This window comes from Theropithecus gelada, chromosome 13 (assembly GCF_003255815.1).
Source record: "Theropithecus gelada isolate Dixy chromosome 13, Tgel_1.0, whole genome shotgun sequence".
Lineage (NCBI taxonomy): Eukaryota > Metazoa > Chordata > Mammalia > Primates > Cercopithecidae > Theropithecus > Theropithecus gelada.
This window is the reverse complement of record NC_037681.1, coordinates 14477965-14494925: the sequence shown is the minus strand read 5'-3', so window position 1 is coordinate 14494925 and position 16961 is coordinate 14477965. Positions and strand designations below refer to the sequence as shown.

Genomic DNA, 16961 nt, shown 5'->3' with positions numbered 1-16961 from the left:
TTATTAAATATTAGTAGACAGTTAAAAATCCTTACATATTTAAGAAAATTCTTTACTATGAAAGGCCAAGATTAACAAATAACAAAACGGAACTTGGAGGAAATGGAGATAAGCCAAAGGAAAACCATATTTAAAGAACAAACTTTAATATTTTCAGAGAGACAAGAAAATATATTACTTCAGAGCATAATAAAAATAACTTGGAAATTAAAAATGAATTAACTAAAGTGGAAAAGACAATATCAGGGTTGGAAAACGATGAAGTGTTACCCAGAATGTAAAACAAGGAGCTAAATAAATAAAAATAGAAAAAAAAAATAGAAGAATTTGCAAATTAGTCTAAATTAAAGTAATAGAATATCTATAAAATGACAATAAACAGACACTCTTTAAAATGAGAATAAAAAACAAAAATAATATTTTTGGAAATAAGAAAGTATCTGAAAATAGAATGATATGAAGTTCCAGATTGAAAGGGCCCACCAATTAATTACTCAGCAAAATGGAGACAGAAATGCCTTAACATTTGGGAGACAATGGCATTATCTCCTAAATTTCTCTACTGAGTCAAACAATTATTCAACTATGAGGATAAAATAGATATTTTCAGACATGTAAGGCCTCAAGATATTTCCTCAATGTCACTTTGTCTGAGATCTCCTGGAAGAAGTGGTCCTCCATAAAGAGAACATATAGTACTTTGTGCTTTAGAGAAACAGAATCCAGCTAAGGAAAATGGTGGAAGGCATCTCCAGATCTCCAGACTGATGATAAATGGAAATCCAATGCTGGAAATTGTGCATTTGCCATATTTAAGCAGAAGAGCAAGTTCCAGGCAGACGGTCTTTAGGAAGGAGATTTCCTAATATGTTGAATGCATTGAAAATGCATTAATGTGAGAATGCATTAATTGTCCACTAGAAATGTATTTCTAGTGGAGAATTTAAAAACATATTAATGAACGACATAAAGAAATTTAACTAAATGAATACAAATAATTGTTTTTTGTACTATTCACGGACTGATAATGAATAACAATAGAATTTAATTTGGAAAATGCAAGCGTGAAGGGGATCGTTGAAAATTTGTTAGGATCGATGTAAGGTTCTTTTGTGACGAAATGAATGTTGGAATTTGAGTATTTTGGAAAGTAAGTTGGATGATAGGAGGTAATTGCCAAGGGAGTAGGATGCTTTCAATTGGGAATATGGAGGCACAGCAATTATTAGCAATGACAAGTCTAGGTTATGATTACAGGAATAAATAGTGACGTAAGGATGGAATACAAGAGCTTTGGAGGAGAGGAAGTCAAAGAACTGAGAGAAGGGACGTTAAACGGATCATCTATATCAATACTAATACCAAGAATCAAAACAGGAAGAGTTCTGGCAAGAGTAAGAGTTAACCCAGAACTAAACTCTTCAGGGAATAAAGCAGAGTGACCCAGGGCTTTGTGGATGACTGCAGCAAGGAGGGATACTGGGAGGGATAGCCCGAGGACATGATATTTGAAGCTGGGGGTTCTTAGGGAGGAGGGCGGTGCAATGGTTGGAAACCAATGGTACCTGGAGTCGGGGAGGGAAAACAACCACCATGTAAGTGAGCTGTTAGAGAAACTATGTCCCAAGGGGAGAGTTGAGCAGCAGGCGGTGGGGACAGAGGATTGAAAGTCTAGGGAAAAGTACGAAAATATTAGAGCTCATCGCCTTCACCATCTATACCTAAGGTTTAAAAAAAAAATAATGAAAATTCAGTGAATTCTCTCGAGAAGCCATCCTTCAGTCATCAGGTTGGCTAAGAGCTCCTGTCCTGTGGTCTGCTGTGCATATCTTTGTCTAGCATTACCATATAAGAAGTGACGTTTAGAGGTTCTGCTCCCTCAACTCATCTTTTTTTTTTATTTTTGAAACAGAGTCTTGCTCTGTCACCCAGGCTAGAGTGCAGTGGCACAATCTTTAGAGGTTCTGCTCCCTCAACTCAACTGTTAAGCCTTGAAGGGTTAACATAATGCAGTTCTGGGATAAACACTACTTCTATCTTTGGTAGAAATGGCAAGCTGGAGAGAGAAAAATTATGTTTCCAAGGAAGATTGTAGCCTACGTGTTATTAGATCGCAACCCTGACCATTAATTGTTTTTGAGTTTTTATTATTTTCCTAAAATTTGGATTGAATCCCCAGTGGAATAGTTTTCACCATGTATCTCTCATATCTTTATTTCTTCCAAGAAAAACAAAAGCATACAGCTTCAAAAACTAGAGATAATTCAACAAGCAATGGAAGTTATACAAATCAGTGACTTGACTGAGATCTATCTAGGAATGAGCCTTCCTTGGGAAGCCAAGGGATGAAGGATGCCTATTATTCTAACCTAAGCAGAGTTTGATCAACAATGCTTCCATGGGAAGATTTTTGATCAAAGAGGGGAGAAAAGAGAGAAGAAAAATAGCTCAGAGTAGTGTGAGCTCTCTGAGGTATGCAAACTTTATTAGGCCCAGAGAGATATGAGTATGTGACTTTAGCCATGCTCCCCACCTCCCACCCCCAACTGCACTCATGCCTAGGGCAATTGTTTAAAGTCATTTTGTTTCTGACTAGCTACCTCGCTCGTTATCTTCAGGTTCTTGAACATTATGAGACAGATACCATGGATAGCCAATCAATAGCTTACGTTATTTTAATGTAATTCTTGCTAAACAACTTAGAAACTGCCTCCTATTTTCTTTTAAAAATCTACATACAACTGCTGCTAATCGGAGTATATATTCAGAACAACTTGAATCTATGGTCCCACAATGTGATCCTCAAACGCTGCCCAAATAAAGTATTTACTTATATTAATTATGACTCAGCACGTTTTTAGGTCAACCAGCAAAAGATCTTGCAGGTAGAAGACGGACAGTATATGTTTCTTGGATTAGATTCACGACTACGCACTATAATTATTTCTCTCTCAAAAATATGAATCGTTGAAAGTCAAAAAAGTGTTTTATTTCTCCTTGAACCATATTTCTGAGAAAATAATAGGTACGCACAACATGATTTGAAACATAAATTCACCAAATGGACTCATTTGCATTTCATCCAGGAATTCATCTCAAGTGAAATAGAATTCATTTGGCCAACAGTAACAGGATAACATATTTTTCCATCATCTATTGCTGTCTAACAAACTACCCCAAAATTTAGTGACTTAAACATAACATAGTGACTTAAACTTAACAATGTATTATTTTTCACAATGCTGCAATCTAGGTTGGGCTCAGCTGAGCTGTTCTTCTCTATGTCACATCTGCTGCAGCTGTTCACTCACATGCTTGAAGCTGGGTTGGTTAGAACATCTGGGGCCTGGCCAAGCATCTCTTTCTCTCCTGTTCTCACAACCTGCCTAGCTTAGACTTCTTTACAGTAAGGTGATCTCAGGATATTTGGGCTTGTTACCTGGTGTCTGGCTCCCAAAAGAGGAATTGGAAGCTGAAGATCTTTTAAGAACCGGTCTGCAACTGGCAACAGTGTCACTTCCACTGTGTTCTTTTCATCAACAGCAAATCACAAAGTCAGCCTACATTCAAGGACAGAGAAACTACATTTTATCTGTTGATGTGAGAAACAAAATGCACATGGAAGTAAATGGCTTTGTGAGGAGGTGGTGGAAGAATTGATGGCAGCTTGGAGACTAGCTCCACAATGTCTACAGCTAGACTTTCCATTTCCTGTAAGCCCTGTTCAAACTATTAAAGTGATCAAATTCACTTTAGGAGACAACTAAACTGAAATAGTTTGTATATTAGTTCCTGCACAAATCTCACATTAGATTGTAATTTCTGACGTTGGAGGTAGGGCATGGTGGGAGGTGATCTGATCACTGGGGTCAGGTTTCTTATGATGGTTTGGCACCATCCCCTTGGTGTCCACACGACAGTGAGTGAGATCTGGTAGTTTAAAAGTGGGTTGCATCCACCCCTGTCTTGCACTTGCTTTCACTATGTGATGTGACTGCTCTCTTTTTGCCTTCTGCCAAGATTGAAAGCTTCCTAAGGCTTCCCCAGGAACAGATGCCACTCTGCTTTCTGTACGGCCTGTGGAACCATGAGCCAATTAAACCACTTTTCTTAGAAATTACCCAGTCTTGGGTATTTCTTTATAGCAATGCAAGCATGGCCTAATACAATAACTTTAGATGCAGTTTCGAGGTCTGCATCAAGATCTCTGAAACTTCACAAGGACAGCTTCCAAACCCCCATTCACTTGAATATAGTTCCATTCAATGGTTATTGAACACTTACCAAAAACAACACCTTATTATTAGCCTTTTTGATTCGTTCAACCTCATTTCTCCAAAACTTCCCAGGTCTCCTGCCCTTGTTCTTATTACTGGGCCTGTTCCCACATGACATTGTAAGCCTGAAGCATCACGTACCTGGAGTGTCTGTTTCACTGCTCCTTGTTACCACTCTTGGAATAGGTGTGGCACAAACCCTCATCCTCTCAGAATCCTAGGTAGACTCATGACCAGTAGTAGATACCTTTTGGGGGCTTCTTTCTGTCTACAGTTACTAATTCTTCTTGTATCCTCCTACCCTCACCTCAGGTAAACACTTATTTTGCTTTCACGCCAAAGTAAATTTAGTTTTCATTTGTATTTCATGTTACTCTCTCTATATATATGTAGAAGCAGCCTGGAGCTTTGATGTGCTCAGCTGTGCCAGCCTTACCTTTATTCGAATACTGGACTCTTGACGGAGGATGTTATCTAGACTTAACCAAGATGGTTTCTAGACAAAACTCGTTATGACTATTGTGGTCTCAGAGTGTTTGAAGTATTGAATGGTTTCAGTTGCTGTAGCAAAGGAACAATGGAGTTTTCAATTATATGTTATATTCTGAAACTGTCTTTCAATAGGAACAAAAAAACCCCAGTAATTTAGACATTAAATGTATTTTCCTTTGTGCATCAATAAATTATTTCTTTATAAAATTGGTGTTGGAGAGGTAATTTTTCTTTTTCAAAATTAGAAAGTTAATCACAAAATAGGCTTTAGTGTTAATCTCAAAGGTCACACTTTTGGAGGTTGGTTTTACAAGAAGAAAAACAAAACCCACAGTTGAGAAATTGAGTTGAGAGTTAATATTCTTCACAGGAAATTCCTGTAAAGGAAACCAGCTTACTCACTCTTTCAACTAAACCCAACCACAAACTTTATCTCGTCAAGGAGGTTGGTCAGAGAAGAGTTTTAGATGCTTCTTCTTCAGAGCATTTCCTAGGAAAGAGGTAGTTTATTTGATTTTCCTCTGTGTGACCATCCATTTCACAGTGTCAATGGTCATTTACAAAATAAGGTTTTCCTTTTTCATCCAGTTATAACCCATTATTTTTGAGCTGATGCGAGTTACATGGCTACTGTGTCTTCTCCAGGTATCTCTCTGAATAGGAAGAAATATAGCAGAACCCTTTGAAAACGGATATTCTCACATATTTTCCTTCAGATACAAAAGCCGGCAGTCACTGAAATAAGGACTTGAAGTTCCTTCCTCTTTTTTTTATGTCTTAAGAGCAGGAAATAAAGGTAAGAGAGTGGTACTTCCCTCCCCCCCCCCCAACTAGATTTCCTAACCAGAAAATATACGTTGGGAAAAGAGTTTAAATAATTTTAAAAATGAATTGCTAACACAATTACTTTTCAAGAACTATTTTAGAATAACAAATGGGTTATTTACTAACAGAATTTTCATCTCCATATATATGGAGTCTTCACTAAAAAAAGAGGTGGTTATAAAATAAACCTGTTTATAGTGCTTTGAGCATTTTACAGGAAGGGCTAAGAGCAGAGAAATTCAAGATGTTTGCCAAATTTGAATGCCCATTTAAACTTAACTGTGACATCTTTGATGGCAGGCACTATGGCTTCATTTTCTGTTATCCCTAGACAATGGGGTCTAAAGCCACCACGGACCATCTGAGAATCATAATGATACTAGTTGAATTAAATACTGTCACTATTACACGAGACCAAATCTCTGTCTGCAGGTGTTCTCTGTGTAAAGTGGTTTAAGTCTGCCTTTGATGGTGATATTTCTCTCCCTGGGCCTCAGATCCCTGTTGACACTGCTTTCTCCAGCACTTTTCTCTCTCTTCCCCGTTTCCCACCACAAAGTTTTGTGGGGAAAGTTTAGCTCATTATTTCTCCCAGAGACAGCTGAAGGTGTGGACTTGACAACTGAAAGGGAAATCTTCATCCTCTGACAAAAGATACGTGATTCTCCAAAAACACATCTGGAAAATAACTGAAGAGATTCTGTAGATTCTCCCAGTGCTGTTAGACTCTCAGTTCCTTCTGTGAAGGACAGCGTATGGTGATGGGGAAATCAGAAGCTTTGAGACCCTCTATACCTAGATATGAATCCCCCTGCTAATACTTACCAGGTATGTGATTATCACTGAGAATGGGCACTGCCATTCCAAGCAATGCGAGCCTTGGTTGTCCATCTGTAATACGAGAAGGACAGCACTCCGCTTCACTTTACAGAAAGTAAATGAGAGCCACATTATTTTATTCCCATAAGCAGAGTCTGAGGCTTGCTTTGGTTTAAGTTGTCCAGTGCTCAACAAATGATGTCCTCTGCATTTGTGTGGCTCCTTCCAATTCAGTGAAGCATGTTAGTGACGGCAGCATGGAAGACATCACTTAGATATTAGACGACCTTCAAAAGGTAGATATTAACAAGCAAGCCACACAGTGTGGGCGCATTGTCCCACATAAATGAGACTTCCAGAATGGGCTTGGGCTCACATCGGTCAGTTGCCCACAATGCTGGCAACAGCTACTGTGACTCAGCACTGACCCACCTCCCCAAGCTCTATGCTTATCCCTGAGCAGGGCTTCTCAAAGATGTCTCCTGGATGAGCATGGTGGCTCTGACGCTTGTTTATAATGTAGGCTCCGTTGTTCTTCTCCTTGAGAATCTGATTTAATAAGTCCTTGGGAAGCCCAAAAATCTGCATTTGTAATAAGTGTTTCATGTGATTATTATAATCAAGATGATTTGAGAAACACTGTCCCAGAGTGAAAGCTGAAGTCTGAAATCAGCCCCAGGCAGCCGGAGGTCTGAGGCCGGTGGGTGGGTGGCTGCATCCTAGGCAGTATCTCTCATCTCAAGGTTGGCAGAAATTCCTGAGGGCTGGAGACCGCTGGGCGTCGTGGTAACTAATTTGCTATAGGCTTGGACATTTGGACATAAATTGCAAGATGGTAGAGCTGGAATGATCTTAGCAATCATCTGGCCTTATGATTTACAAGTCAGGGCGCTTTTTAAAAAATTACAAATATCCTGACTTAAACATCAGAAATTCTGATTCCCTCATTCTAAGGTGGAGGAAGTACTGATACAGTCCAGACATTTTATCTTGCAGGTAAGAAAGCTGAAGTCCAGGAAGAGACTACGTGATTTAACTGGAGTCCCACAGTAAGTGAATTGCCATAGTAGATTGCAATGTGTTTGCTCTGACGACTCTGGAAGTGTTTATCATTTCTGAAAAAGTAAGCAGAGATCGTGTTTCAGAAATCATATCTCCTGACCCTAGGCGAGTGCCAGAGGAATAATCTCTGCTCTTCAGGATCTCCCAATCTACTGGGAGGACAAGGTGTAAGGAACAACTCATCTACTGCAGCACGGTTAAATCCTGAACAAGTCGTTACTGAGCTCTTGTTATTAGCTAGGCACCATTCCTGGAGAGAGGCTGCAGGACTCAGAAAGACAAACTCAGTTCCTGCTGGGATGGAACTTATATTCTAGTTGGGGAGAAGTTTTAGGAATAAGATATTTTCAGGCAATAATGTGTGCTAAGACAGAAGTCATCTAAAATGAGAAGCAAGAGAGAGGGTTGTTGGCAAGAAGGGAGGGAGGAGCTTCTTTATCCAGGTGGTCAGGGAATGACTCTCCAAGGAAAAAATCAGAGATAAGACATGAGAGAGCCAAACGCTACAGGGTTTGTCCATGGTGCTCTGGAATCTGTGCTTCATCACATGGGTGGTGGGAGCTGGTGGCGTCTTGGGCATGGAAATGAGATGCTCAGGCTTGCTTCTTAGGAAGATGTGTCTGGTGATGGAGCTGGAGGATTGTTCTTTCAGAGACTTTGAGGACAAGGGAAAGGCAAGTGGGGAGACCATATATACAGAGTAGTATGTGCAAACATTCTCAAATTTTATCAGTAGGAGCTATATCTCTAGATTTCCTAACCGTGAACAATCTGGCATTTTTATTCAATGTGCGTCATTTTTTTCAGGAAAAGTTAAACATAACTCTTTCCAAATTACTCATGGAAATATACATGCTAGGTGAGCACATGAGACAAAAAAGATTAATGAGGGGAAAATGGCATTAAAAGAACACACTACATAGAGCCTAGGGATATCGGGAGCTTAAGATGATTTGTAAGAAATGACACAATTGAAAAGGTTGTTCCACACAATTGGAAATACCCACGTAAGTTAGAGGCATGTGAAGGCCGGTTTGGGTAGGACCTGCCCTTTCAAAGCTTCCTGTGTAAGTTGCACTTCGGTCACCGGTTCTGATTTCTTCATTTCCCATTTCTTGATTTACAGAAATGAAGGGGATACGCAGGGCAGAGTTCTGAATCTCAAAACACTCTACTCTAGCAATGGAATGAAATTATTGGAGTGATGACAGGAACATGGGAGAACAATGCTCTATTTGGGCTGGATGTTTCTTTGGCTTGTCTCAGGAGAGAGAATTAAAGGATTTAATATTTCAGGTAGGAATTTTCACTTTTCATGTTAGCACTGTGGGTCTGTGGTCAAACGTAAAGTGATGGATAACCTGATATATCAGCAGCATGACATATTAATACACAACCTTTCCATCCTACTGCTAAAAAGGGACTGAGAGGAGAATTATTGGGGTGAACAGCTTTCAGCTGATACCAAGCATTGAGCAGGTACCCTGTTACTGTAGTTGAGTGTTCAGTGAGAGCAGCTGAAGAGGGATGAGCCAGGGTTCTACCGTCTTTTCCAGGAAACCAGGGCTGCTGCTGGTGATGCTGGAGTCCACTGGGAGGGAATTAGAACAGGCACTTCCTTTCCCCTACAAAATGGACAGTGAAGAAGAAAGACACACAAGGAAGCTTAATCTCTTGTTAGATCAAGTACTAGATGTAAATGTAAGCTAGAATTCCATTTTCTAATGTGTTTCCGTGTTGTTCTGTTTATTATGATTTTCAGGTTGTTCCACAAAAAAACTCCTTTGGACATATTCTACAAGAAGTGAAGAGGAATTTGTCTTATTTTGTGATTTACCAGAGCCACAGAAATCACATTTCTGCCACAGAAGTCGACTCTCACCAACACAAGTCCCTGACCACCTGCCCTTCATGGATAGTAAGGACCTACCTGATGTCCAATGGTACCGACAACCTTCGAATGGAGACCCATTAGAGGACATTAGGAAAAGCTATCCTCACATCATTCAGGACAAATGCACTCTTCGTTTTTTGATCCCAGGGGTGAATAATACTGGGTCATATATTTGTAGACCCAAGATGATTAAGTACGTTCCAAATGTATTTCCATCTGAAAATGTTTCCAAATCCTCTATTATCTAGACAAAATATCTATGTTCACAGGATCTTGTTAATTTCCTAGGAGCCCCTACGATGTAGCCTGTTGTGTCAAGATGATTTTAGAAGTTAAGCCCCAGTCAAATGCATCCTGTGAGAATTCTGCATCACATAAGCAAGACCTACTTCTCGGGAGCACCGGCTCTATTTCTTGCCCCAGTCTCAGCTGCCAAAGTGATGCACAAAGTCCAGAGGTAACCTGGTACAAGGTAAGAGTGAATTCTCTAAAATTAATGTAAGAGTGTTGTTTTTACGTTATCATCTTCATGGGTTTTTTTCATGGAAAACCGTGTTTGAGAATCTGGGGTCTACAGCTTCTCAAAAACTGGTCCTATGCCACTGCAGGGGATCTGACTTTCTAAAATAATCGTGTCCCCTGGGAAGCCACAGAGCTTGATATTCTAATTATTAGAGGCATCCTTTTGATCAACACTAGAAAAACTTCTAAAATGCAAGTATACTACACATGAGGTTAGACATAAACCTACTAACACCTGCTAATGTAGGAAGATAGGTTCACTCATTTTCACTGTCTTCGGAAAGCAACAGGCATTGCAAAGGGGAAGAGAGCATCCAACACGTATGTCTTGAAGGGTTTGTGAAAGATATGGGAGCCTGAAATACATTCCCAAAAGGACAGCTCTTGGAGGACAGTTAGGACAAATCCAAGGTGGACCTCAGTGACAGATGGCTTGCGCAGGTAAGATGATGGAAAGGAGTACAGTGCTAAGAGAAAAAGGGAACAAGAGCAAGTTTCACAATGACTTTGAGCTATGAACCACATGTACGTGAACTCCCATAACAGAAGAACTTCATATTTCCGTCGGGTTTTATAGCGTTTCCAAGTGCTACCAGATGACGAAATGCTGTCTAACCATCTCCTCCAACAGGGCCCCCTGTCAGTTGACTCTTGGGTGGTGGAATCCAGGAGTAGAATCTAAATCGCTTCCTACAATTGCAATAACTATTTGAAGTCCAATAATTTGTCTTCAAAATTATGCACAATTTTGTATTCAACCTCATAATATATGTTTGTTAATATAAAAATATCATTCTAAATTGCTACTGATTAAAGTCAGAAAGATGAGTTATGTTTATTTAATGGTTTAATGCATCCCAAATTTTAACAATGAGAGTCTCCTGGGGATACAGTTACCATGGTATGAGGAGACATTTCCCTACTTGATTCCTGAGACTCCATGCTAATAGGAGGACAGATGTTATCACATCCTTTACAGAAATAAATATACAGGGAAGACGAATGGCATGAGGTATGGTCTCACGTTTGTGTTTTTATATGACACTGAAAGAATGCTGGTCTCAATAAAACCCTAATTTCAGAAACATTCATTTCATAACCTCTAAAATGAGGTTAGTAAGAAGAGCCAATAGTTTTGTTCATTATTTTCACTTCTCTCTCAAGAACAAAACTTCCTTTGGTTCAAAGTATCTGTCACCCAGGATGGCAGCTGTCTTGTCTTGGTGGGCTGTTCTCAGGCCAGTAAAGCAGTCCTGTCCCCATTATTTCAGATGAAAATGTGCTTGGCTTTTCAGTGATCATACACCTGAAGTAAAAGTTATGAATTTTTACTTTTCAGGCGAGCACAAGTTGCATAATAGTTTCCAGCTATCTGCAAATATTACTTTTATAAACTAAACCCTAAAACTGCATGACATTCACAAAAGGAAGCTCTGTTTCACTTCCCTGGGGCTTTGACTGCAAATGTCAACAGGTGTTTAATGGTGGACAGGCAGCTACCCTAAGGATAGGTGAACAATGGCTGTTATTAAAATTGTACCTCAGATACAGATTGGAACAGGTCCTGGTTGTGTGAATTACACATATGTGCATGTGCACTCACACACGCACATGCACACACAAGCACATAGTAACCTGGAAATCACAGACCTTATGGCAGTAGTACATCATTAAAAATGATGGCATTAGGCAGGAAAAAACATCTACTACCTTTTTCCTTCATGCTAACCCCCAGATTCTCAGGTGGTGGGTGGGTCATACCTATGACCCATCTCTGAATAGATGAAGCTAACACTGGCTGAGAGAATGAAAACATGGCTTTATTGAATTCAAATGAAACTGCTGACCAGGGATTACCCACCAGATATGCAGAGTATACAACTGAAATAAATCCCTGGGCTTGGAGCCTCTGGAGCATTCCACAATATTTTTAATTGGCAAATTAAAAACAGGCTTGCAGACTGTTTTGAAAATATTTTCCAACTTCTTTATTTTAAAATTATTTTTAATTAACAAATCATAACTGTATACATTTACAGGATACAATGTGATGTTTTGATATATGTATACAATGTGGAGTGATTAACTTAAGCTAATTAACACATACATCACCTTGCTTACTTATTTTTTGTGGACAGGCATTTGAAACTTACTCTCTTAGTTATTTTGAAATGTGCAATACAATATTATTGGCTATAGTTATCCTGCTGTGAAATATGTCTGAAAACTTATTCCTCCTATCTATCTGAAACTTTGTACTCTTTGACCAGTATTTCCCTGCTCACCCTCTTCTCCCCACCAACCAAGGCCCCACTAATCATCATTCTACTCTCTACTTCTATGAGTTCAACTTTTTAAAGTTACTATATATGAGTGAGATATTGCAGCTTTTCTCTTTCTGTGCCTGGCTTATTTAACTTTGCATACTTTTCCAAGTTTATTCGTGTTTGTCCCACATGATGGAATTTCCTTTTGTAAAGGCTGAATAGTATTTCATTGTGTACGTGTACCACATTTTCTTTGTTCATTCCTCTGTTGATGGACACTGAGGTTGATTCCATATCTTGGCTATTGTGAATAGTGCTGCAGTAAGCACAGGAGCATAGTTAACCCTTTGCTGTATTGATTTCAATCTCTTTGGATATGTACCCAAAAGTGGGATTGCTGAATCATATGGTAGTTCTATTTTTAGTTTTTATTAATGAGTCTTCATAGAGTTTCTCATAATGGCTGTTCTAATTTACATTTGTACCAACAGTGTGTAACAGATTTTTTTTTTTATAAAAGCCACTCTAACAAGTGTGAGGTCATATGTCGTTGTGGTTTCAATTTGTATTTCTCTGATTATTAGTGATACTCAGCATTTTTTCATATAGTTGTTGGTCATTTGCATCCTTTCTTTTGAGAACTACCTTTTTAGATCTCTTGCCTATTTTTAAAATGGGCTATTTGTTTTCTTGCTAATGCAGTGTTTGATTTCCTTATATATTCTTGATATTAACTCCTTATCAGATATATGGCTTGTAAATATTTTCCCCATTTGGTGGGTTGTCTCTTTACTCCATTGATTGTTTCCTTTGCTACACGGAAGCTTTTTAGTTTTATGCTATATCATTTGTCTATTTTTGTTTTTGTTGCCTGTGCTTTCAAGTTCATATTCAAAAAAATATTTGCCCATAACGATGCTGTAGAGCTTTCCGCCTATGTTTTCTTTTAGAAGTTTTACAACTTTAGATCTTATATTTAATTCTTTAATCCATTTTGAATTGATGGATCATATGTGCTATGAGATACAATTTCATTCTTCTCCCTGTAGACAATCAGTTTTCCTAACATCATTTATTGGAGAGATAATCCTTTCCCCGTTGTGTGTTCTTGGCATAGTGTTGTTTTCTTTTGTTTTGTTTTTTGTTTTTGTTTTTGTTTTTTAAATATATTGACTGCAAATGTGTAGGTGTCTTTCTGGGCTATCATATTCCATTTGTTGATGTGTCTGTTTTTATGCCAGTACCATGCTGTTTTGATTTAAATGGCTTTGCAATATATTTTGGAATCAGGGAGTGTGAAACATCTAGCTTTGTTCTTTTTGCTCAAGATTGTTTTGGTTATTTGGGGTCTTTTGTAGTTCCATATGAATTTAGGGATAGTTTTTTGTATTTCTGTAAAAAATAACAAAGGGGTTGGTTTTGAATGCATAGATCACTTTGAGTAGTAAGGACATTTTCTCAATATTAATTCTTCCGATCTATGGACACAGGATACCTTTATATTTATTTGTGTTTTCTTCCATTCCTTTTGTTGGTTTTTTAAATCATTTTCAGTATATAGGTCCTTTACCTTCTTGGTTAAATTTATATCCAACTATTTTACTATTTTGGTTCATATGGTAAGTGGGCTTGTTTACTTAATTTCCTTTTCTGCAGACAGTTCATTATCAGTACAGGGAAACACTACTGATTTTTATATGTTGATTTTATGTCCTGCGATTTTAATGAATTCATTTATCACTTCTAACAGTTTTTTGGTGGAGTCTTTAGAGTTTTCTACAGATGAAATCGTGCCATCAACAAATAAAGACAATTTTACTTGTTTTTCTACTAAAATGCTTTTTATTTCTTTCTCTTGCCTAATTGCTCTGGCTAGGACTTCCAGTACTATGATGAAAAGAGGTGGTAAGAATGCACATTCTTGTTTTGTTAATCCGATCTTAGAGGAAAAGATTTCAACTTTTCACAATTGAGTATGACATTAGCTATGGGTTTGTCATATATGGCCTTTGTTGTATTGAGGTACATTCCCTCTATGCTTAATTGGTTGAGGGTTTTTACATGAAGGATGTTAAATTTTGTCAAATGATTTTTCTGCATCTATTGAGATATGGTTTTTATCTTTCATTTTATTAATGTAGTCTGTCATATTTATTGATTTGTGTGTACTGAATTGCATCCCAGGGATAAATCCCACTTGATCATGGTGAATGATTCTTTTAATGTATGGTTGAATTTGGGGATGAATATTTTGTTGTGGATTTTTGCATCTGTATTTTTCAGGGATACTGACCTGTAATTTTCTTGTAATACCCTTTTCTGGCTTTGGTATCAGTGTGATGCTTGCTTCATAAAATTAGCTTGAAGTTTTATTACTGATTCAGACTCCTTATTCATTATTGGTCTGTTTAGATTTTCTATTTCTTTATGATCTTGGTAGGTTGGATGTGTCTAGGAATATAGCTGTTTCTTTTAAGTTATTCATTTTATTGGCATATAATTGTTCATAGTAGCTTCTTATAATCCTTTGTATTTTTGTGATATTGATTGTAATGTCTCCTCTTTCATTTCTGATTTTATCTATTTGAGTTTTCTCTTTTTTCTTAGTCTAGCTAAGAGTTTGTTGATTTTGTTTTTAGTTTTTTCAATAAACCAACTCTTAGTTTCATTCATTTTTCCTATTGTTTTTCTAATCTCTATTTCATTTATTTCTGCTTTTATCTTTGTTATTTCCTTTCTTCTGCAAACTTTGGGCTTAATTTATTACCCTTTTTCTAACATCTTTTGGTGTATCATTAGATTTTTTATTTGAAATCTTTCCTGTGTTTTGATACAGACATTCATTGCTATAAATTTCCCTCAGGACTGCTTTTGCTGCATCCCGCATGTTTTAGTACATTGTGTTTTGACTTTTGTTTGTCTCAAGTTATTTTTTAACTTACTTTTTATTTCTTCTTTATCCCATTGGTTGTTTAGGCGCATTTTGTTTCATTTCTGCATGTGTGCATATTTTCCAAGATATTTTCTGCTTTTAGATTTCTACCTTTATGCCTTTGTAACCCAAAAAGACACTTGATATGATTTCAATTTTCTTAAAGTTGTTAAGACTTATCTTGTAGCTGAACATATCCTTCCTGGAAAATGTTCTATGTGTACTTGAGAAGGATGTGTATTCTGCTGCTGTTGGATAGAATGTTCTGTATATGTCTGTCAGGTGCATTTGGTCAAAAGCATAATTCAAGGCCAATTGTTGAAGTTTATTTTCTGCTTAAATGAGTTGTCCATGGTTGAAATTAAGGTACTGAGTTTCTTACTATTATTGTATTGCAGTCTTTCTCTTTCTTCATTTAATAATTGCCTTACGTATTTAAGTGCTCTAATATTGGGTGCCTATGTATCTACAATTGTTATACCCTCTTAGTGAATGGACTCTTCCTCATTATACAATGATCTTTCTTGTCTCTTTTTATAGTTTTTGACTGAAAGTCTATTTTGTCTGATATAAGTAGAGCTATCCCTGCTCTCTGTTGGTTTTCGTTTGTATGGAATATCTTTGTTCATCCTTTCCCTTCTAGTCTATATGTGTCCTTATTAGTAAATCTCTTGAGGGCAGCATATAGCTGAATTTTTAAAAACCCATTTAACCTTTAAATGTCTTTTGATTGGAGACATATTGTAAATGGTTTGATTAATTCATTTACATTCAAGGTAATTATTAGTAGATAAGCACATGCTGTTGCCATTTTGTAACTTATTTTCTGTGTGTTTTGTAGGTTTTTTTGTTACTTTTTCTCTGTTGGTATCTTCCTTTGTGTTTTGATGGCTTTCTTTGGTGCTACGCTTTGAATCTTTTCTATTTATATTTTGTGCAACCACTAGACGTTTTTGTTTTGTGGTTACTACGAGGCTTCCATAAAACACTTGTAACAGGCTATTTAAGCTAATAACAACTTAACTTTATATACCAAAACTACACTTCCATTTCCTCTCCCCTACCTTTTATGGTTTTGATGTCAAATTTTACATTTGTTGTAGTTTTTATTTGTTAATGATTTATTACAGCTAGGGTTGTTTTTATTAGTTTTGTCTATTAACTTTCATAGTAATGATAAATGGCTTTATATACCACCCTTACATTATTAGAGAATTATGAATATGACTATGTATTATTACCTACTACCATTGAATTTTTTACTTTCATATTTTTTGTTATTAATTAGCAGGCATTCATTTCAGTTTAAATAATTCCCTTTAACAATTCTTAAAAGTAGACCACGTGGGGATGAACTCCCTTAGCTTTTGTTTGTCTGGGAAAGTTTTAATTTCCCTCTCATTTCTGAAGGACAGCTTTGCTTGGTTGGCAGTTTCTTTGGGTTTTTTCCTTCAACACTGAATATATCATCCCACTCTCTCCTGGCTGATAGAGTTTCTGCCGAGAAATCCACTGATAGCAATATTGAGACTTTCTTGAACATGGTAAGTTTCTCATCTCTTGCTACTTTCAGTATTCTTTCTTTGTCTTTGAATTTTTGACAATTTGATTATGCTGTATCTTGGTAAACCCCTTTTGGGTTGAATTTGATTGGCAACATCTGAGTGTCCTATACATGAATATTGTCTTTCCCTAGATTTGGGAAATTTTCAGCCAGTATTCCCTTAAATACGCTTTCTGATTTCTTTTTTCTTCCATCTTCTAAACTTCCTATTATGTGATTTTGAGTTCTCTTGAAGGTATTCCATAACTAGAAGTCTTTTTCATTCTTTTTCTTTTTGCCCCTCTGACTAGATAATTTCAAATGTCAT

At 37.3% G+C, this 16961-nt stretch overlaps 1 protein-coding gene across 2 annotated transcripts in view; it reads left to right on the top strand.

Annotated features, from left to right (window-relative positions):
* Positions 1-6073: 6073 nt before the first annotated feature.
* Positions 6074-16961, top strand: part of IL18RAP (interleukin 18 receptor accessory protein) — a 31518-nt gene continuing 20630 nt past the window's right edge. The window contains exons 1-4 of one of the 2 annotated variants that reach the window (XM_025354663.1): positions 6074-6422; positions 8602-8771; positions 9238-9562; positions 9658-9841. In XM_025354663.1, the coding sequence (XP_025210448.1) occupies positions 8702-8771; positions 9238-9562; positions 9658-9841 (579 nt within the window). In that variant the 5' untranslated portion in view covers positions 6074-6422; positions 8602-8701. Of the gene's footprint in view, positions 6423-8578; positions 8772-9237; positions 9563-9657; positions 9842-16961 lie in introns of those variants that run through there. The other variant, XM_025354661.1, reaches the window with a different exon arrangement.